The 23310-nt window shown below is 40.8% G+C and overlaps 3 protein-coding genes across 7 annotated transcripts in view; all 3 read left to right on the forward strand.

Annotated features, from left to right (window-relative positions):
- The window catches only part of LOC142892356 (carnitine O-palmitoyltransferase 1, liver isoform-like), a 34882-nt gene extending 30489 nt beyond the window's left edge, over positions 1 to 4393 (forward strand). For all 3 annotated transcript variants that reach the window (XM_076032470.1, XM_076032469.1, XM_076032468.1), the window contains exons 18-19: positions 3 to 95; positions 978 to 4393. In XM_076032470.1, coding sequence (XP_075888585.1) covers positions 3 to 95; positions 978 to 1088 — 204 coding nt within the window. In that variant the 3' untranslated portion in view covers positions 1089 to 4393. The remainder of the gene's footprint in view (positions 1 to 2; positions 96 to 977) is intronic.
- The window catches only part of pih1d1 (PIH1 domain containing 1), an 88194-nt gene that overhangs the window by 47246 nt on the left and 17638 nt on the right, over positions 1 to 23310 (forward strand). The window lies entirely within an intron of this gene.
- Positions 5097 to 22927, forward strand: LOC142892357 (uncharacterized). 3 transcript variants are annotated; one of them, XR_012927415.1, is made up of 15 exons: positions 5097 to 5253; positions 11455 to 11515; positions 11706 to 11771; positions 12858 to 12908; positions 13003 to 13089; positions 14764 to 14878; positions 15029 to 15055; positions 15760 to 15891; positions 18805 to 18834; positions 19133 to 19153; positions 19363 to 19459; positions 20774 to 20816; positions 20904 to 20946; positions 21313 to 21333; positions 21422 to 21492. XR_012927415.1 is itself a non-coding variant. In XM_076032471.1 (14 exons), the coding sequence occupies exons 2-14, from the start codon at positions 11483 to 11485 to the stop codon at positions 21479 to 21481; spliced, it is 783 nt and encodes a 260-aa protein (XP_075888586.1). In that variant the 5' UTR covers positions 5097 to 5253; positions 11455 to 11482; the 3' UTR covers positions 21482 to 22927. The 3 variants fall into 3 exon arrangements, 1 of the variants encoding a protein (XP_075888586.1); XR_012927414.1 differs by having other exon boundaries at positions 21313 to 22927; XM_076032471.1 differs by lacking the exon at positions 20774 to 20816 and having other exon boundaries at positions 21422 to 22927.

Genomic DNA, 23310 nt, shown 5'->3' on the forward strand with positions numbered 1-23310 from the left:
AGGTTGCCGACGATGGTTACGGGGTTTCGTACATCATTGTGGGCGAGGACATGATCAACTTCCACGTCTCCTCCAAATACTCCTGCGGTCAGACTGTAAGTGAACTTTTTTCTTTTCTTTTTTTTTCCCCCTTGTTAAATTCAGGGTTTATACAAGTTCTGCTTCGTGCCAAGAGGCTCAGCTTAGTTCAGTAACTTTTGGACCGCGGCTATGGCTCCTAACTTGAATCCAAGTTACGTAATCTCGCACGTTTGAGAGCGAAGGGAACTGCTCCGCTCCCACCACGTGCCAGTTTCGGTTTGGCGCTTCCTTTTTTTTAATGATGCGATGGAACTACATACAGTACAACCAGGAGGACTGAATACACATCTTGACTGAGTTTGAACTGCAGTGCAAATATTGATGCGAGACCGGAGTCACGTCACTCACTTTCTCACTTGAGCTCAAAGGAGCAATTTTGTCTCGTAAAAGGAGGGAGGTTTCCTGCAATCACATGAGTCATTTTTCCTTGTCAGGGCATGTCGTCTTTCTTCACTTTCCACGTTATATTCTCATTATAACAAATCCTTATCTTGTCTTGATACTTGGATCAATATGCCAGTGAGCTACTTCTGAAAAAAAAAAAAAAAGCGGCTTCACCTTTTACGCAGAAAAAGTGAGACCCTGTTACTCAGTAGCGGGAAATAAGCGCTCTTCCTTCTGTGGTGCGCTATGGAAAGACTCGGAAGAATCCACTCACGTCATTGGCTCTGCAAGTAATGGGAATGAGCGCAAACGATTCAAATGGCTCATTCAGCTAAAAACGTCAGTTTAACTGTCAATTGCAACACTTTGTCTTCGGTTCATTTCCTGTTCCATCTCTTTCTTGCACGTCAGTTTTTGACTCTTAATCCACCATCTGTTTTTTTTGTTTTTTTTTGTGGCGGGGGGGGGGGGGGTCTCTCTTCATGCTAAGCACTCATCTGTCTACGTTACAGGACTCCCACAGGTTTGGAGCTCAGATTAGCAAGGCCCTCAAAGACGTGATGAGGATCCTCTCCGCAGACACCAAAACCTCCCTGTCCTCGAAAGGCAAGAAGCTGCTCTGAGAGTGGCGGAACACATCCCCGCGTGGACAAAATGGGCCACGTTTACAGCGCGTCCGAGTTGTTAACCCGCTGTCACGGATGGAAGTCAAAAGGTGATGGCAAAAAAAGGAATTACATGATTGTTTTTTTTACTTTTATTTTTATTTTTTATTTTTTTTCAAAAAAAAAAGGGAGATCTTGATTTTTAAGAGATCACATGGGCTTTGTGTGAGCATTTGAGGAAATAAAGAGAAAGAAAATCATTAAAAAGATGTTTGAGGTGGACAGAATTCTCACTATTTAATTGGATTGACAGACAAAATGAGGTCTTTTTTTTTTTTTTGAAAACATGAAGCCTATTAAGGCAGATTTTTAAAAAATGAATAAATAAATAAATAAATAAAAGGGAACACTCACAAGGTTCTCTCAGACGTAGAACTACAGCTTAAATGACTAAATCACGCTTCCTTCTTTACCTCAGCCCGTAAAATCTCAATAACTCGATGACAAAAAGAGGAAGTGAATGAGTGTTACTGTGAGTTTTGTCGCCTGACTGAGCCTAAGAAGTAAGTATATTACGACTGGTGGGGAACTCGAGGCTTCTTTGTGGACAATGGCATTCCAGTCTTCTACGTAAGGCTTCTCAGTCAATGTTCTGGATGATATTAACCTGTCACCTGGCCTGAATTAATGATCAACAATTTAATAATCCTCCATAACAATTTAGACCAACATGAAACGCGCTACAAGCTACAACTACCCGACTTGCAAAATATTTTACAAACTACCTGGTTCATAATTAACTGAGCCAGACGTTGACATCGTAACGGTCTAATTGCTTTCCTTAGTCGGAACCATCATGTTGTTAGCGACTGTAACCAAAACTCAGTGATGATCACTTGATCAAGACATTCCCATATCTCAAGTACTCAAACTACTGCCACTTAAACATTTTTAAAGACTTTTTCATTTCACATTTTCACCAATTGGAGTACCTACTTGTTATGCAACCTGTCTCTATTTTTTTCCATCGCGTAAAACAAGGATTTATAAAATCCTAAAGGGCATTGTTATGTTGACATTTTTAAATAGTCTCAATCTGCAGCGCTCCTCTTTGGTTTGCAGCGTGAAACTTGCAGAAATGGGTGTCATCGTTTTTTCGTTGACTTGAGAAACCGCCGTCTCTCTCTCAAAGGTTTCACATGAACCGAGTACAGTCGTCTGAAAGTGTAAAAGGTCACTGACTGTCGTTGAAAGGAGGCTTCTCATATTGGCCTGTCGCCAAAGACTGCCAAAAAAAAAATAGGAAGTCAAATCAATGAGTCAAAGGATGAAAATGATCCACAATTCCTTTGAAATCCAACACATTAAACTGTATTTCTCTATCATTTTTTTTTCTTCTTAAGGCTGTGGTTGTTGACTCAGGCCAGGTAATAGCTCGCAATGTCTTCTGGAAATGGATGAAAGTGGAAATAATTTCACACTGTTCTCATTTTAATGTTTTCTTGTTTGTTAAGCAGGTTGCTCTAATGAGTTTTAGCTGTTTGCTTACTAATGAGAAGCAACCAGGTCCATCTCAGATGTTGAGCTGCCTCCACTAAGCAGCGTAGAGCTGCAGGGCCACGTCACTGCTCTCTCGGTCTGCGAGTCAGTTTTAAAAAACAAAAACAAAATAAAAATAAAAATTCAGACAGCTGTAAAAGGGTTGACCATCTTTGTGATACGCACACTTATGAAGGCGTTAATGAGCGGTTGAGAAATCGATGTTAACAGAAGTTGGTACCAGGTTCACTTTTGGGGAAAGTGTCAGTCTTTCTCAACCTTGCTTTTGCCTGAATGTCCGGCTCAGGGATCACTCTTTGATCACGTCTGTGCCTGAATTCAACTACCAATATCAACAGTTTCAATGCAAACCCAGTATCAATGCAAATGTCAATGCCTACGTTTGTGTAACTTTGTTCTCAGTCGGAGAAACTGTACCCGTTGCTTAATCTTTATCTGTATTGTGCAGTGATTTTTGTGGTGAAGAAGTAACGTCTGTTGTCATTATTACACATTTCCTTTATAAGAATCTTTCTTTCTTGTCTTGAAGGCGGCAGTATTAAAATGACCGATGCTTACATCTGCAATGGGCTCTAACTTGATAAAAAAAAAAAAAATGACTTCAATTTGAAAGGGACCGATTACCACCAATAAATTATTTTGCATATTGCCTTCTTCCCTTGTCCCTTGTCATGTGCAGTGCTTAGCTTGGTTTTTGACATATCGGTCCCAAACTTGGCCTGTCCTCGCTCCAATAGGACGCGACTAGTTGTCATTTTCCTCGAAAGGAAAGAAAAGCAAAGCGACATGCAGCGTCTTTTTCAAAGAATTTGAGAATCGGTTACTGAAGAAACACCACCAGGCTTTGTGAGGAGAGATTAGGAGAAATACGATCACCAAACTGCCTCCACTTACATGACCTTTCCAGACCACAGTGGCTTACTTGGATTGCTTGTTTGTCAAACTTAGCAGCCTTTTACATTTCTGTCGTGCGGTCACCCCCGCCACACTATAGTCAAATGTTGGTGGGAAGACGTGTTTTTTTTTTCTTTTTTTTTTTTTACCAAGAAGTAAACACACCCATCAACTGCCATTTTCTCTACACAATACCCGGCTGCTCCTTTGCTGACAATTTAGACGGTCAACTTGCATGATACAGTTAGTAATTATTGTATTTAGACGTTTAACAACCAAACAAACCCAAGTCAGGAACGACTACGCAGTGGAATTTTCTCAAACGAAGGGCTTCTCACGATATTCCAGTGAATGGGGTAGGGGTAGGAAGTATTTCCCTGCCTGACATAATTCAGTGCTCTGCCTTCTATGCCATTGGAAACAACTTTGTGCCTGTCTGTTCTAAAGCTTTTGCTCAATGCACAATTTCCCATCTGGAGGAAAAATATTTGCAAAGCTACGATTAACTGCAGACTGCAGTTTTGTTTGTTTGTTTGTTGGTGGGGCGTTTTTCTATATTAATCGCCTGCAGGTCGGCTGTCCTTTTCTTTTCTTTTTTTTTTGGGGGGGGGGTTCTGTCCATTTCTATTTCATCTCACTGTTTAAAACATTGTTGATGGTCTTGTTGGTAATTGTGCATTTGTTTTAAGTTCATTGACCGTTTTACACTGCAGATAATACTTGTTACTTGCTCTCTTGTGTGTCCCCCCCCCCCCCTTCACTGGTTTCTGACACATTTAAATGTTAGCAACTGCAGACTGTGTGAAGAAAGCATTTCTATAAGTGGTAATGGCATGTTGTGTGAAATAAAAGACAGACCCTACACTGCATCCTTGCTTGTTTGCTTGCCTTGCTTTCTAATGGTGTATTGGGGGGAATTAACACTTCATCAGGTACATTGGAAAGCACTTTTAACTGACATTTCATGGTAAAATCACTCCACAATGAATTAATATATAATAATAATTAATCAACTAATATTGCTCAGTTCAACTACTAGATGTACTCAAAGGAAATGTATTTAGTAATGCTTAATAAATAGACTACATGTTGCTAGAGATATGTGGATGAATGACACAGATGTATTATTAACATATTGTACAATACGTAGCTTATTAACGACTCTGTGAAATCAGTGACTTGTACATTGTTTTAGAACATAACTGTTGTGGGTGCAAAACGATAGATTAGAAGGCTTTCGAGGATGATTTATCAACTTGACCTGTAATTACCATAAGGTAAAATAAATAAACAGGTGTCTTAAATAGTACAAACTTAACAAATTGACGTCCTCTCGATTCAAAACTTACTCCTTTTTTTTTTTTTTTAACAAAAAGAAAAAGAAGAAAAAAAAAGTCAAAGCTACAAGCCACGTGCAGAGGCCGATGCATTCCAGTGTGTCGTTTGTAACGCAACTGGCAACACGTTGCTGCGGCGTTTCCTGTTACTCCGGTCACCAACAACGGAAAAGTTGACCCGGTGCGAAAGACCCCGACCGTTACGTGCTTGGGTAGGATGTTATTCCCCCCCCCCTGTTCTACCCTGTCTTTACTTTCGGGGACGCTGAACGGATTCCGTCCAATTGCGGGAGGAGTAGAGGGATAAATGCATGCGCGCGTGAGTGAAAGTGAAAGTAAGTAGTCTCAGTCTACAATGGGTGACGACGGAGATAGCACACTGCAGACTTCAGGTAGGTCGAGCAGACACCAGCGCGTGTGACTTTTTTTTAAAAAAATTATTATTATTATTATTATTATTTTACTACCATTATTTGCAATTATTTGAATGGCCGCCGAGTGACCTCCGTCCCCTCTCGACGCCCGCCGTGCGGTTCTGAAGCGCCGCTCGGAGTAGTTGGGCTGCCATTGCCTCGGTGAGCTCGGCGCTCACACTCACTGCTGTGCCGGGCGGGCGGTGCTGATGAGCCGGCGGGGTGACTGTGACGACGACGATGGGCTAGTGTGTGTGTGTGTGTGTGTGTGTGTGTGTGTGTGTGTGTGTGTGTGTGTGTGTGTGTGTGTGTGTGTGTGGCGTCGTTAGACTGACCGGCACGTCGTGTCTGGTGCAAAACCAGACACGGTGAAGGGGCCGTTGGTTGAGTCACTGGCTGGTGGGTTGGGTGTGTTTGCTGTGTTGCTGTGTCTCTTTCGGCGGGATATCTCCAGCTGCATTCACTGTATTCACTGGACGCTGACTTTTACTTTACCGCCCGGGTCACTCAGGCAGACAGCTGTTGTTTTTTTTTTTTTTACCAGTGTTCACCAGGTTATCGGTTATCAGTCATTGCAGGACATTTCGCCGCCTAAACAAGCCGCGTATGGCAAAACAAAAACGTTTGCTATATTGTTTATTACCACAGAGCCCCCCGGACAGTCCTCAACGAGGACGCTACTGACGACGGTGATGATGTATTAGCAAGAACCCTGCATTACTCACTCCACCAGTAGCCTGTTGAGCAAGAAGAGATTAATGAGGCTTTTATTTATTTATTTATTTATTTATTTATTTATTTATTTATTTTTTCAAAAAAAAAAAAATCCATCATTCTCAAAAAAAAAGTAGAAGGTTTAAATTGTGGCAACTGGACGTGTCCCTGTGAGCTTCTTCAGAACTGAAGAAGCCTTGAGAGGTCTTCAAGATGGCAAGAACACGTCCAGTTGCCCCAACTGAAACCTTCTACTTTAACATGACCCTGGATGACTGAGAACCTCCACAGACATTCTCGAAAAGCAAACAAACAAACCAAACAAAAATGTTTGCTGTCCAACCTGTTTTCTGGACCAACAGGTGAAATTATGACTTTTTGGCCTTAATAATGAAATTGACGGCTAGCCGAGATAGTAACGTCATCTGGGGAAATGTATGTTTTGTTTAGTGTGTTTCCATTAAATTACAAATCATGACATAATCATTTAAAGCTTTTTGATTCATGTTTATTGGTAGTTGAGTTTCATTTGTCTGAGTAGAAATGCCTACAGGCTATTATTACAGCTATAATTAATCAAGAGCAGAGCAGAGTCTGTGCACATTGGATCATTAGTAACATTAAATATAACACAATAAAACAAAGTATATCAGTAGGCATTTCCTTAAGTCTTTCAATTAGTTTTCTACTGGCCAGTTTACTACAACAGTATCATGATATCCTGAAATGATGGCTTTAAGTTTTGAGTGTGCCACCCCAAGATTTTAAGTGTCCCCATCTTTCAGCGCGGCTCGGTGAGCCTGCTCCACTGCCACCAAATGCCGATTAATAGTGGGACTACGCTACATTTTTTGGCCAGTCTAGAAGGGGCTTAAGTTATACCTCATCTCGCTCCTTTTCAAATACATACTGTATCCCTAAGTTTGAATGTTTGTCCTATTTTTTTTTTTTTTATTATTGTTTTTGTCTTTCATATTCAAAATAAACACTTCTGTCAATCCAAAAAACCCCACTGTTTTTCTAAAATATGACATGACAAGAGGCTTATTTTTAGTCGGCTCTTTAGTCCTTTCAATCATTTTCGTGTTTATATGAAAACCTGAAGAGAAAATGTTTTCAGAAATTGTTCAGAAATTCAATTCTAAGATGTTTCGAATGTTCCCAGACTAGCCAACTAATTTCAATGAAAGAAATAATGATAGTTTAAATGGCCCTTATTTCTCAGCTATGCAGTGGATGACCTTGCTGTCAACTTGCAAGTACAGCTGCTGTTTTCCCTTTTCTTTGGATTTTGCATCACTCTGTGTGTTCAAAACATTTACCCTCCCTGTGAGTGGACACTCCAAGTGTTCTGCTCTCGTCTCTCAGTGCTAAGACGTGCACTCGTTTAGCCCTCAAGTCTGAGCGAGTGGATGCGTGAGCATCCTATAGCTCTCCGGTCTGTTAGCTTGTGATATGGAACTGGTGACTCGCCTGCCGTCACCTTGTCAGAGCTGAGTCTTCCTGTATCTTGCTGGTGCCCCTCTCTCGTCAGAGCAACATGCCAGAGTTCATTTGGGAAGGCTTCACAGATGCACCGTCATGCCTCAGTCATCTCTCCCTTAAAGCCTCCTCACTGAGGAGTCCTCAGTAAGCAGTCGATGCTCGATGCTTTTGTTGCGCCGCTCACGGCAGACGACTCTTGTGGTGTGGGAAAAACGTTCGTTTATTGGCTTTCACAGACAGGAAAACTCCGGGAAACGGCTAGGCAGCAGGCACACAGCAACACGAGGCAAAAATCAGTTCTTCCGGGCTCGACTATCGACTGTAACGGTGTATAACCGATCACCACCTGCTGGCAGGTGGAGCACATGAACTTGTCCCCTCCTATACACATCAAACAGTTTGAAAGAGTGACAACCCTCAAATGAAACAAGTGCAAAATAAACTCCTGACAGGTGCCACACTTTCACGTATTTGAGAAAACAAAGCACTGGCTTTTGACTTTTCGCCAGAGTGTGACCGGAGATTTAGACGTAATGTGATGTTAATGATGAAGGTTGCTACATTTTTTTTTATTGTTTTTTTTAATGTCTTCCAGGAAACCTAAAGTGCTTTTAAATGAATACTTGTGTTGTGTTTGATGTGCTTTTCGTCGAACATTGTTGTTCTTTTGCTTAGAATGCATGGTATGCAGGCAAAGGTGCCGACAGATCGAGTTTGTCCAAACATGCCATGTGCCATGGCAGATAATTGTTGAGTCATCTTGGGGTTTTGCTTTCTCTTCTGGAGAGTGGGCTCAGCCCTGGACACTCTCTCACTCTCACTCTCTCTCTCTCATTTCATATTGACCTTATAAAATGAAAGTGTTTCATGTGTCATGAATGCTGTGCTTTATTGCACAAGCTGCTAAGACACTGTGCCAAGATCACCACCCGTGCAAAAGACGGCTAATGGAAACATATATAAGTGACCATACCTGATAAAAAGAAGATAAACTATGACAATCAACAAGTCCAGTAGTAACAGTGGCACAATGGGGCACAACTAGGGATGCACCGATACCGGTATCGATACCGGGCTGGAGTACTCTACTCATACTCGTAAAATACGTGCTGATACCAGTTACGAATGTATGTATATGACCAGCTTGTTCGATTTGTGTTTGTACTGCGGTGAAACTTGTGACAGTCAATCCATGTTCGAGAAAAACATGCTGAGAATAAAAAAATAAAAAAAAACGAAATAATTCTGTATTGTTTTACTGGCCTTTATTAAGTGCTTGGTATCAGTGGGCACTGAAATGCAAGCACTCGTACGCTGCTAGTTCTGTAAAAAAAAAGTGGTATCGGTGCATCCCTAAATCGAACGACAGAAATTAGGGGGAAATTATTGTGTAGAAGAATCCGATGCTGTGTTGGTCATCTGATGCAGGCGGGATGACCTGTAAAAGTAATGGCTCAAGCAGAGAAAAACATTGCAACACGCAGTGTTTACAAGGAGAGGAAACCAAGGAAGGCAGGGACCGTCACAGCTTGAAGGTTGGTTCAGCCATCCCTACCAATGAGCTTTATTGAAGGGAAAGGTTTTATGATTACTTTTAAATGGAGTGAGAGTAGAGGTAGTAAAATCTCATTTGAAGGATCAAGGAGAGAAACATGACTAAATTAAACGTTGAGAGAAATGAGGTGTTTGGTAAGTTCTTCAAACGGAAGAATGCCGACGTTGAAATGCGAGGACAATCAAATTAAGTCTGTGAAAAGTAAGTAGCATTAATCCTGTATTCCAGGCCGAGGTTCATTGAATTTGGTGATGAACCACGTAAACTGTTAGCTCGACAGCCACGAATAAATGGAAAACTGTAAGAAAACACATCAAGTAAATTCCTGTGATCATACAATACTCACAAGACTGATAGGCTTGGCCTGTAGGTTACACCTGTAGGTGAAACCTATTGGTTGACTGTGTGTTAGAAAATAGTAACAACTGAATCTGATGGCTCTGATTGGTTTTGCACAGATTCTTGCAAGGTCAAAGGGCTCACGAAACCCAACTGTTGTTCACTTCCCCGAGCTGAGGATTGTGTAAGACAATGTTGGCAGCGCAAACTTTTGGTCCAAATTTGACCTTTGTGTCGCTTTCTCCTTGGACCAGAGAAATCTGCATTTGCGACACCCATTTTGCACCGGCGATATTTCGCGTGCGACATTGAGGAACACATTAAACAATTGCATGTTGTTTTTAATGGGCTTCAATCTGCCAATTTGATGCTGAATCTTGCTAAATGTGAATTTGGCCAGGCTTACAGTCACCGATTTGGACCGGTTAAACCAATCAGAATTGGGTGTCATCCCTGTACCAATGTCAAATGTATATGTGCTGTGTAAAATTGATCTTTCCTGAAGCCATACAAGTTGAACTTGTTGATTTGCAATGTAAGCAATTATGGGGGGGGGGAATACATCTATTGTGTCTTGTGTACTATTGTGTCTTGTGTATTGCATGCAATATAGTTGTTAATCGCTGATCAATCATTGCACACATTAACCTGTCTCTATGTCACATTGTTCACAGAAACACCATTGTCATGCTGACTGTCTTTTGAAACTGCATCATCATCCTAAGATGCTATGACTTGCGTCGCTGCTCCTGCGGGCGTCGGCTGTTGAGAATTGTCAGTAAAAAAAAAAAAAAAAATAGTGGCGTAGTTTAGCTTCACCCATAGTGAGGGGAGGGGAGGGGAGGAGAGAAAGCAAAAGTGAAATCTACGATGCCCACTCCTCTGGGACACACAGCATCCTCTCTTTAGAAAAATGCGTTCAATCTTTTATGTAACAGTTTGTGCTGCTATAAAAACAAATGGGCGATTTTATAGTCGCTGTCATCAATTTCTGCTGCCGCAGCCAAGACAAATCAGACTGGGTGAAGTTAAAAGGTAAGGGAAGCCGCCTGGAGGTGTCTCTGCTGGATAAGAAAGATTAAGGGGGACCGAGAGAAGGCATTTGAAAAGGTAACATCAAGTTGTCGGTTGCTAAGGTGACAGAGCAGTTGCAGTAATTAATGGAAGCGGGAAGAAAAGATTGACTACTCTAATCAGAAAGTAGAGCGTCCCCAACAAGACAGGGAGCGTTGCTGGCACGACCCCTAGTTGGGTCATTCACACCAAAGACTGTAAACCTGGCAGGGGATGGCCAAAAAAAAAACATCCTTCGAGATGTGACCGTCACTGTGAATTTGACCTTTGACCCGGTTTTCAGAAAGGGTTTGGTCGGTCAAATGAAAACCAGCCCAAAGTTTATATTTAACAATGATTAAACAACAACAACCTGCAAGACATTTACAGACACTTGTTCGAATTTGTTTTGTGAGTAATGACTAGAGTGTGTCGATACAGATCAGAGGCCAACTAGCTATTAAACAAATTTATTAGCTAGCAAAACAAGTACCACTTTCAGCTTTCAGGTGGCATTTGGCGTGGCTTATTCCACGTGATATTATTAGATGCTGCTTTACGTGTCAATTCTCAGTACTTGTGTGAGGTTTAAAAAGAACGGGCCTTTTTATTTGCTTATTTTGACTCTAATCGTTTTGGTGTCGGGCAGTTTTGTTTTTTTTTTAGCCTAATTCTGGTGAATTGCAAACAGCAATTCCAAACCTTTCTAGTGTTTGTGGCGCCATTAGTTTTTAACCGTCTCACGCGCTTGTGTATGTGTGCACAGCTTCACATCGCACCAGCCAGGCTGTAAACAAATAATATCTAAAAAGAAAAAGAAAAGAAAAGAAATCTAGCAGACCATCACATTTGGTAAAATTCTTTCAAGAAAATAACCGCAGTGTGCAAAAATATGTGTCATTTTTGCACGTGTAAAGAACATTATATGTTTTGGCAACGACAGCAACCTGGAAATGACTGTGAACTGCGTGTTGTGTTATCTGAGCAGTCTACCCTGCTGCTCTATAAAAAGCATTTTATCGTCTCGCACACAGTTTAAATCTGGATGGGCTCGCTGTCAGCATGACAACATGGAAATATCATCTGGGTCTTTTGGTAAGTGCACCTCCATAGTTGACCACTTGTACACACCTTGTACTGAATAAAAAGGGTGTGGACTCGATTGATATTCTTGAGATGAAGTCCTCTGCACAGACGGGATGTCATTATACATATGTGTGTGTTTGTGTGTGTGTGTAAAATACTGTTGTTACATTACGGCTGACTTTTAACCTTTGTCTTTTAGGTGTTCCTGTGCTTGAGCAGTCCATCAGAGGCCGACTGTATTGATTATTTCGAATTGAAAAAATGGGTACATGCCAAACACATTTACAGTCTGTTGCTCGATTTGCACAGATAAAACATATAAGACACTAATATCCACAAATGTATTTTCATAGACTCTTTATAATAAAGAAAAAAATGTTAGCTGACTATAGCTGACCATTAACAAACATTTGAATAATGATCATGCTAATTACAATGACATTCAAATGTTCTTTTTATTCAGATATTTGATGTTAATGACTGTGTTGTTACTATCAGCACCAATGCAAAAAGTATAACCCTATGAGGCAGTGGGATCTAGACTCTCAGCAACCTTTGAGGAGCAGGAGGTGGTTGCTCAGCACTTAAGGCCAATCTCTAACACAGTAGCACAGTGTAGGTGCTGCAGAATTTCACAAATATGCTCCATAGCGCCTCCTAGAAACACTTAGGGCGTATTCACGCCTGCCCTGTTTGGTTCGGACTAAACCAAAAAAGATACATTGTATTTTGGTCCAGACCAAAGAAAGCGAACTAAAGCACTTTCCTGGTGTGAATACGCCCTGAAACACTAAACTCACCCTAGTGGCCACTAGGGCATCGGAGAAAAGGCCACGTGGTGACCTTTGACCGATTATCAGTTACTGTTCAAAGAATTATAATTGCTGTCATCATTTTCATTTTATGACCCTTTAAAGTTGATGTACACGCACGAATGACAAAAACAAAGACAGCTGTAGTTTCTACTCGGAAGGGGCTACAGTCATGGAGCCAACACTCACATTTGTCTCATCAAGATCTACAACTCAGTGTTGTAACAAAAACAGAACACAACTCTCTTTTCTTGAAACCACGTCACCATTTTTCATTTTGCAGTTCTTCGATTGAAGCCGTCTCAAATTCTCACCCACGAATGGGAGTGCTTTTGCTTTCCTTGCTGCCTATGGCCGTGCTGCGGTTTAAATTTTATGGACCTTTGCCACAGCCAAATATATTGGTGAAGCTGCTAGCCAGACATTGGCCAGTTTCTAAAAGCAAACACAATGCTCTGGTAAATTGGCCTGGTTCCCAGACTGGAGCCATGCAATTCACAGCAATGTTAACAATTACCTCTTTGTCTCTGCTCTTGAAGGTAACGAATCTGACTGATGTAATTCCCCTCATAGCAACTGACAATCTCAACGTAAGTACCCCAAAGTTGGCACACATTTAGCACTGAGTTCTTCTCTTTGATAGTCAAATTTGTTTTCATGCCATCATGACTTTTCCTAATGCAGGACCAAATGGAATGCGCCGCAGAGAGCGAGTGTCTGAAAAAAAATGAATTTATGTGTCACTTATTTCATCACTGCTTCAATAGAACGGTAAGTAAGACATATTTCCAGCACATTACTAGAATAAGTGTGCCTGACCAGAATGTCGTTCAGCCATGACACCCTCGCTACAGCTTCCCAACGTGCCTGAATTTTTCCTTTCACTTTCGCCAAAATGCCATAAAATAATGTTACCATATAAAACTTAGATAAGAGCACAATTGATTTTGTTTGTTTGTTTGTTTGCCACTTGCCTAGCAGGACAGGTGGGAAGTGGGGATGGGACTCAGTATGTCACAGTTGAGTCCACAAGGATTCTAATACAACCAAACTATTCTTTTTTTTTATGTATAATTTTGCATCTGAGGATACTTTAGTATGATTTATTGTTGTCTTTCCAGTCCTGGGATCTGAGGGTTACCTCATAATTGACCCCAGGATGTAACTCACACTTTACACTTGCTGACTTGAATGGAAACACAAATCACACACTGATGCTAATACAAAAAGAACTTTAGAGACATTATGGCAATCCAGCGTGCCATTATCTTGATAGCAGTACTTGTTTTGTAGTAGTGTTCTTTCTTGCTATGTATTGCTTTTTAGATGCAGATGGTAAGAAAAAGCACAGTTGAGTTGGATTCTCTCTTTTTTTGTCTTTTTTGTTTGTTTGTTTTTTGTTATGTTGTAAAAGAAAAAGAGCAATAAAAAGAAAGTATCAAAAAAAGGGAAAAAAAAAGGAGCACACTTGTGCTAGGAAATGCTGCATTGTTGGAATGCACTGACGTAGAATTTGCTTTTTTTTGCATCTTCCCCTGGTGTGATGTCTGCTCGCTACATTTTAACCCTCGCTTCAGTTGAAGAAGACCTCACAATTTGATTTCTAGTTCTCTCTCGCACGTATCCAATAGAGTCAGACTGATCAAAGTGCTTGTGCATGGATTTTGATTGAGATACATAGATAGATTGAGATGTCACAGTATGATCATATACTGTAACCGACTCGCTCCTCCCTGAAGAGCTGGTGATGAGGTGTGTGCATATCGAAAAATATCTTACATACACACCTTATCATATATGAAATAAATGCTTTATTTATCTCTTTATTAAGAACGCGAAAGATTGATAAGTTACAAGTTCACTTACACGTGAAAACCTGCACTTACTCGATCAGATCAGCCACTGAACAGCTACAAATTGCACTCAGGTGGCGGCATCTGCAAGATATTATATCCATCCATTTTCAATACCCGCTTCTTCCTGAGCTCAGGGTCATGGGGGTCTGATGGCGCCACACCCAGCCATCATAGGGTGAAGGCAGGGCGACACCGTTAGTCAAGTCGCCAGTTCATCGCAGGGCGTAAAATTTACATTCACACACAACATTAAGGTGGCGGAGATTACGACGCTCTTACTCAAGAGCTGTCAGCCTTTTCTGAAACAGGGGAATTTCTCATTGAACATTTCCCTTGTTTAATAGTAAAACATAAAAATAAGGATGGATAGATATCACTCTCTTAATAACTGGAGAATTAAAGTTGAAGTTAAGTTCAATAGGTGACTTATAAGAATAGACGAGTAAACAAATAACTTGCGTTGTTGACAACTGCATCATAATGATATCAGTCACAATTCGACAATTCGACACGCAAAAGGACGTCGTGTGTTTCGAGTGAATAATCACTCACTGTTTGTGATAAATCTGTTTTCTTTCTTCTTTTGTAGGAGGAAGTGGAAAGTGAGAAGTGCAAAGGGGACAAGCTTGAAACAGTTTATTTCTATGTCTACATGTGCGAGACAGCTAAGGTCATTGGCCATACTGAACCGCATTGCAAATACCGTAAGTGCATATACTCTATTGTATAACAGCTCAACAACAGCTTGCTTGCGCTGGTTGTAATGATGTTTATCGGGTTTTACTGCTGTTTGTTGCGAGATTATCGCTTCGTGTCTATCAATCATATTTATCTTCTTCATATCTACCCTTTAGCTTCCTCCTCTCAAGGAGAACCAAACGGTAAGTCAACAACCCTGAGCTGCTGTGGTGAATGTTGATTCCGAGTGCCCTTTGGAAAAAATCACCCCAGGTTACTCAGATCCCGAGCAAATATCTGAGTGCCTGAAAAAGTCACAGCACTTGCACAGCAAATGCAGATAGGTGGAAGAACAGAAAATACCCAGATTTGTTGATTTAACCTTATTGTTAAAGTTGCACGGCGTTGTGATTTTTTTTTTTTTCTCTTTCTTTTATGGGTTCTTTTGTGGGCGGGCAGCTCAGCGCATGTGGTGCAGTGTTGCGCGTTGTGTCATCTTGCAGGCATATGGTGCTGTTTCCAGGCGCGTGCATTTGCAACTGCTGGTTTCATTTGAGTTGTGTTGCGTTGCGGGTCTCTTCCAGGAACACATCCTGCAACACAGAAACCAACTTAAAAAGCAATCGTCCCGTCACACAAAAAAAACGAGAATGCAACATTTTGTTGAAATCCTCTTGATGAATGATTTGTGCAGAAGCATTGAACAGATTAGAGAGTTCATCTATGCAATCAAATTTGGGCTGTCTAAACTCATGTGATTGAATGCAGATGCAGTTGTCATGGGTGCAAATATCACACGCACACAATACAATTGCTTGGCTGTCAATTATGGCAACGATCACCAGATTTTGTGACTAAAGAAAAGCTCACTCCCTCACGCACTCCCTGACTCACTCAATACCTGCAGTTTGCTTGGAGACAACCCCTGTGTTATCGTTGACAACCGCCGCGATGAGCGCCACACGGCCAGCAACAGCGTCGGCGCCAGCAGAGACAGCAGCCACAGCCACCACACAGATCACCACTGTCGCAATAGATGGTAAGCTGTTGACGTGACTTGCACTGTTTTGAGAGAGCTTCCGTCGAAAGTCCCAACGATTGGAGTGGGACTGTAGCGGTGATGGGAAAGGAGTGTGCAGTAGGGATGGGCGATATGGACTAAAAAATTGATCACAATAATTTCTGGCATTTATGGCGATAACGATAAAAGTGACAATAAAAAATCTAAAACAATTCAACTCCATCTTTTGGGATTTTTTTGAAACCGCACATTTTCGAAACCGCACCCGGGAAGAAAAAAAAAGGGTTCACGCGAAGCCGTATTTAAAAAAAAAAAAAAATCTGTTTACACGGATATGCTGGAAGCGACTGAAAACGATTTAGTACCGAAGCCCGGGCCTGGTGTGGCGCCGCAAGTTTACTCCCTGACGCAAGTTTACTCCCTGATTACTCCCTGACGCAAGTTTACTCCCTGATTACTCCCTGACGCAAGTTTACTCCCTGAAGGTGGAAGAAGAAGAAGAAGAACACCTGAAGCACGCCGTGTTTGCAAGGCAGTGGCTCGCTAAAAACAAGCGCCACAGAGAACAGAAAGAAAGCTCGCTCGTGAAAAGACGGTGTGGATAAACGGCAGAGTTCAACGTCTGCTTCGAGTAACTTTAGAACACAGAGCCTGAAAAGGTCCATGCTAAAATTGACTCGGCGTCGTGCCAGTAAAAGTTCGCTAACATTTTTGCGTTTCCTGCCTCAACACCCCGGTCCGCCGACCCAAAAGAAAACAAATAAAAAGTAAAACAGGATGTTTGCAAATCGTTTCCGTGCTGTTCATTTTCACTTTGCACACAATCCACGATGGATTCTCGAGCACGGTGGCTGCGCTATCAGCCCCGTGCTTGTTATTGTGCTACACGTGAGCCGCCAGGAGCAAGTGCGTTGCACACGTAATTGCGTCATCAACACGAGTTTACCGTCGTTACCACGAGATTACATGTTCTTACCGCGGTGAATTATTTTTTGACGATGTCGCAAACGCAGCTATATCGCCCATCCCTGGTGTGCAGGTGGACAAGAGTGGTGGAGAAGGTGGCGAACAACTTCACTACACAAGGGTGGAGGGGAGGGAGGGAGAGGTGGGAGGAGCTGACTTTACGCAGGCTGCGTTCAGACCACAGGCGAATCTGATTCAAATCCGACTCCTTCTCAAATCAGATTTTTAGGGATGACTGTCCACACTGTTTCCCAAATGGGATTCTGGCTCTGTTTAGACTGGGCCACATTGTTGACCCATCCCATACAGGTTGCTGTAACAACAACGTTGTCCAGCGTAGCGTGTAGTGTGTGACGTCATATAATTGCAACAGCGGCACTTGTTGCGATACATGCCCTGGAGCTTGGCTTGAATGGAGCGATCTCCCCACACACAGATAAGGCAATGAGTTTCCTCCTCTGTCCTCTGCTGTTTTCTACTTCTTCTGTCTGCTCCATTACATTACAGCTCCACACCTGGAGTGGCGCCCTCTGGCCTGGCGCTTTGGGTCTTGCGTCGCGTAGCGTGACGTCGCGGACAGTCAAAACCCATCGGTGTGCTTGGAGCTGTTCAGACTGAGACGCATCCGTCCAAATGCCATTTGAAACGACCTCCCGGAGGCGGCTTCAATCCATTTTGCAAAAAATCTGTTTGCCAACCGGTTTCAATCTGGATGGGCTAAAAATCGGATTTTGACTGGCAGTCTGAACAAGGCCCTATTAGGAGAGTGGCTGAGGACCCCCAACACATACACACACACACACACACACACAGAATAATCCCAAGGAGAGATAATATATGCAGTGATCAGGAGTTAGCTAAAATGGGGGGGGGGGGAGAAATTCCAAACAAAAATGAATGGATCCTTTTAATGCACCACAGCCTCATCTCTGACTGCACAGCACGGTAGAGTTTCTTCATCTGGACCACCCAACTGGAAATATCATGCCTGTCATAACTCAAGTTAACATCAACTTCAGATGAAATCGCAACGCATAACTACTCAGCTGGATGATAAAGATTTAAACTACGGTGGCCGGCAGTGACTGGATCTGCCTCGTGTTGGGCTAACGAACAGTCGTATTCTGAAGGGGCCGTTATGGACTGTTGAAGGGCGGAGGATAAATTCATGCTGCGTGCTCGTCAGAAACAATATGAGCGCTTCAAGCATTTCAAGAGCAGAATTTCTCAAAGTTATACTGAGAGGATAAACTGAGCGTTGTTGCTGTAACATTTTATGCAACTTAGTTATCGTACTGCCCACTGCTACTCCAAATGCCTACATCCTTAGTTGATCAGATCACGCTTTGGTAGTCCTGACCCTGAAGTAGAATAAAACTATGTCAAGAATGTGAAATACTCAGTGTGATATATTACAGAAGTCATTTGGTCCAAGTCAGGTTTACTAATACTATATGGCACAAATGTAACAATACTTTTCTCCCCCTGGGGAGAAAAGTGTGCTGTTTCTGAGTGTGCTCTGACGCATCACATCACTAGCTACAAGGCACGTAAAATAAACCAAATTTCATTCACAGAAAATCACAAAGGTGTGACTCATGCCTTGCCTCGAGTGTATTCTAACAGCATGTGTGCAGGTTTCGCAACACTCACAGCACTTCTGAACTGGCTTGCTGACTCAGGAAATTTAGTTCCCATTCCTGCTTCAGTGTCTTGTTTCGTTGGCGTCTAAAAAAAAGAAGTTGTTCACAGACATAACTTAAAGACCTCTGAAATGCTGGAGACATTAAAAAAAAAAAAAGATGTGTGCATGACACTCATAGAAAGATGAAAGGGGGGGGGGGGGAACCCTCCAAAAAAAAAAAATATACACCATATACTCTTCTTCTGCAGTTCAAATGTGATCTGCTTGGCCTGCACCTTTGCAGCAGTAATGACTTTGTTTTTTTTTTTATCTTTTCAAAGGGGATAAATCAAATATAAATGCTTCACAAGGTAAGCGCTCTTTATTTTTAATGCAACATGTCGCAGTCAGTAGAACATGAGGAAGCACTGATGTGTTCTTCTTATTACTTGTTAATTAACTTTTTTTTTTTTTGTTAGTTAGTTAGTTACTGATTATTGTCCATACTGGTTACAACTATATTATTTATTATAATTAATTACCTTTTTGTGTACAGTAAAAATAAAAAGTCACATCATTGCAATAAAAAGCTGTTACTCTCATCTCCTTGCCAGTCGAGTATGACATGTTTTGTTTATTTTTTGTCTTCATTTATCTCAACTTTTTCAGAGAAAGAAGATTTGCAGCAATGTAAGTCATACCCCCCCCCCCCCCCCAAAAAAAAAAAAAAAAAATTCTTTACATTTTACATAGTGTGATGTTTTTATTTATTTATTTTTTGTCCCTTTTTTTTTGACACGCAACTGTTGCTTGTAGCAACAGTGGTAGTGTAGTGCCACCTTTCCCCCATTTTTACTTGGGAAAATAATGAAACTCCTCTCTGACTTCTCTTTCACCAGGGCGCGGCTGGATGCCAATTGCAATATTATCTTTCATAGGCAATGTTGCGTTAATTCTGTGGATCTACTGGTCCGGTAGTCACAACTGCAAAAATGGGTAAGTCACAACAAAGTAGGCTTCACTGTTTTCGGCTGTGCATGAAATGAAGGGAGATGCCAAATGTACTCAAGCATCCTTCATGGCTTAAACGTCTGTGGCTGTCTTTAACATGCATCTTTGGTTGCCAGCTGCCATTGCATCATTGCATCTCAACATCTGTTTTAATTGAGTGGATTGCACTTACGCACCGCCTAGTGTTGTCCTCTTAGGGAGTCCGCCAGGACATGTGTGACGGTTGTAAGACAGTGGTGAGGTGTCCTGCAGGTGTGACAGAGTAGTTCAAGGTGGAGGTGAGACTGCATCAACAGATCCTTCGTGTTTGCTTATGGCGATGGTCGGGCTCTCCGAATCACGTTGGACTGTCATATTTACAGATGACGTTGTGATCTGTGGTGAGACCAGGGAACTTAGAGGTGGAGGTGGGGTTTTGCCCTGTGAAGGACAGGAATGAAGATTAGCCACTGCAAGACGAAATGCATGTGTGCAAATGAGAGTGAGCCAAGTTCAACGGTGAGGCGCTAGGGAGAGCAGGAAATAAAGAAGACAGGGGATTTTGACGTCGTTTGGGTCAACAGTCCAGAGTAACAGGGTGTTGAAAAGCGGGTTGGAACAGTTGCAGAAAGGCGTTAGGTGTGATAAGAGATTATCGATGTTGAATGGTGAATGGTTTAGAGCCAAGTGGCACCGATTTTCCCCCTTATTCCCAAGTTCAGGGTTGCAGGGGTCTGCTGGAGCCTTAAGTAGGTGGCTGGTACCATGAAGCTGGAGTTGGCCCTGAAAAAAAAAAAAAAAGAAAAAATCATCATGTATTGGTTAGGTCAAACCAGAGTGGTTAGGTGGAGGGAGGGCTAACCCAGAAACGGCATGCTGGGTAGGGATAGGCTCCAGCAGACCCCTGCAACCCTGAATAAGTGATAATTAAGGGTTGCAGGGGGTATATATGAGTGTACATATATATTTATATATATATATGTATATATATATATATATATATATATATACATATATATATATATATATATATATATATACGTATATATATATATATATATATATATATATGTATATATATATATATATATATATATATATATATATATATGTATATGTAGTATATATATATATATATATATATACTACTATATGTAGTAAGGTTTTGCAAATTGCATGTGAATGTTAAAAATATACAAAAAAAAACAAAATCGTCCATCGTCGGCTAAGCCAATTAGCACAGTGATGTCCAGCAAGTCCATCTTTTGTCATGGTTTCGCTCTGAAGCACATGTGAATTGTTTCTTTTGTAATTTTGCAGGAACCAACCCAGCGGTTAACCAGAAAGAATTGCAAGATACAATGTAATATCATCATTATTGATGCATAAGCATTGTGCAGGATTAGGAGGAGTATTTAAGCTTTTTTTTTTTTTCTTGTTCTTTTTTCAGATCATCAACATTTTCTGAAAGGAAACCAATGATGGATTCAGGGGTACGTTCTCCATTATTTTTGATTCAGAGTACAATGTGAATGTACGGCTATGTCATCGTATCACATCCTTTGATGTATCATGTAGTTCCACCGATGCATGTATTTATCAAAGTGGTGGGAGCTATTGAAGGTACTTTGCTTTTCTTTGAATTCCATTCAAACGATTTTAGTTAAGTTACAGTTTGCATCTAAATAACGTTCAGTTTAGTGTAAACCATTTGCCCTTCAAATCTCATGATTAAGACGATAAGAAATGAACTATTTCAAAGGTAACTTTTCATCAGTAATGTATTATGTACTTTTTTACTCAATTTACTTGAAGGGCAAACGATAATGGAGGAATTCTGCTTTGTTTCTACATCACAGGGTGAAGAGCCAAATAATGAGGTGACCACAGTATGAATAAGAAAAGAAAAAAAAAAATGACTGACTGAGGACGTACTTCACAGTGTTTTCTCTTATGCTGCATGGGAAGTTGGCATCAGACCCAGAAGAGTTGAACTGCTTTGGCTCTACAAGGGAAACTGAATTCTAGCAAAGACACTCGAGTAGAAAGCATCGTGATCAAGCTGCAGCATGCCATTACGCTGAGCATGTTGAAACACGCCAAGTGGAGCTTTGAATTACTCCATCACTTAAAGGAAATAGGAGGAGAAAAAAAATACATATATATATGATTACTGTAATGGACATTAGCTTGCCTGGAACAGACTTATGTTTGTATATTTCCCTGTACATGTATTTTTGTTACATCACTTTACTTACACAATATCATGACTGTCCATACGTCTTCTTCTGGCACTTTACCATTGCCCCCCTTCTTTTTTCTTTTTTTTTTAACTGAAAGGGTCCAGGCAAACTTTTTCTTAATTTCAGGACTGAATGTGAATTTGTCTTCCTAGTGAGAACAACTGAGGTTCTGCTTTTTCTCACTGCTGTTTTTCCTTTCGCTCAAAGACACCACATAAGAAGACAGAGCAAATCAATGTTAAAATCCCCAGACAACAGATATTTATTTTGTTTCTGTTTGCTAGTCTGGTTTTTGTATTATTTGTTTTGTTTTTAAATATTCAATAATATATTCTGAAATGTGTGATTTCTTCAAGGTAGTACATACTGTGTTACAACACCCTGACCCTTCAAAAAAAAAAAACTGTGCTCTTTGATGGAATTCCTGTTTTATTTTTGAAATCAAGAAAAAGCAATAGGAATGGTGTCTTCAGATTATACGCACTGTGGCTTATGTGTAAAACGCAACACCTTATTATGATCTCTTATTCAACTCCGTAGTCTGAAGGCTCAACATGACAACTTGAACTTATCTAAATATATGTGAATATTTAACTATATACTACATAAGTTCAAGATGTCATGTTGAGCCTTCAGACTGCTGTCTGAGTTGAAGGACGAGGATATTATATATACATATAAATATACATATATATAGATAGATATAGATATAGATATATAGATATATAGTTTCCATATAGACATATATGAGATGATGAACGCAGAGAACAAGGTTCACAAATCATTTCACAACCTGCACTTATATTCACTGTGAATGTTGTCAGAGTCACTCCAGTTGCTTTTCGCTTAACTCTGAGATTACAGGCATGTTTCACATTTTGTATGGATTTTAACAAAGACTGCCAGCAAATATTTGACTGCTTATTTGTAAAAGTCAGTATATGTGTAGTAAGGTTTTGCAAATTGCATGTGAATGTTAAAAAAAACAAAAAAAACAAAACAATACCATTGAGATTGGATGGGAAATCTCAACCAGTGACCACAACAAGGTTAAGTTCAACCGTTGTAACATCTGAATCCCTGCAAAATCCCTTCACTTGACTCAACAATAAGATGTTGAAATCAAGACGAGCCGTCCACACCAGTTTCTGTTTTCATGTCCCTGTCTGTGATGTGCATTTTTGTGTTATAAATGAATAACTAATATTAAAGAGATAATGTTGTGAATGTTTTTCATAATTTGGTTGTTTCATTATTGGCAAGAGAAATGATTTACCTTTCCATAGAAAAATCCGACACACTATGGTTGTCAAGTACAATGGCAAAAGTAATGGCAATGTATGTCTGTACCAAAAGCACAGACCATAGCAATATGGAAAAAGCTGAAGCAGCACTATGTTATTTTCTACCTTAGAAAAATCTTTGTAAAATTTCCAAATCCACAGATTTCTGATTTATTATTTCTATCTGTGAGAATGACAGTACTGCTAACAATGCAATGAGCAGCCCTGAGATAGGATTATGTAACTTGTGTTTTCTCAAGAGGTTTCTTCTGGTCACGCAACCAAAGATTTTTTCCTAAGTTCTATTGAGAAGTTTCCAGAAAGGACACCA

This window comes from Nelusetta ayraudi, unplaced genomic scaffold, assembly GCF_046127955.1.
Source record: "Nelusetta ayraudi isolate G7.1 ecotype Tasmania unplaced genomic scaffold, CSIRO-AGI_Nayr_v1 ptg000034l, whole genome shotgun sequence".
NCBI classification, from domain to species: Eukaryota; Metazoa; Chordata; class Actinopteri; order Tetraodontiformes; family Monacanthidae; genus Nelusetta; species Nelusetta ayraudi.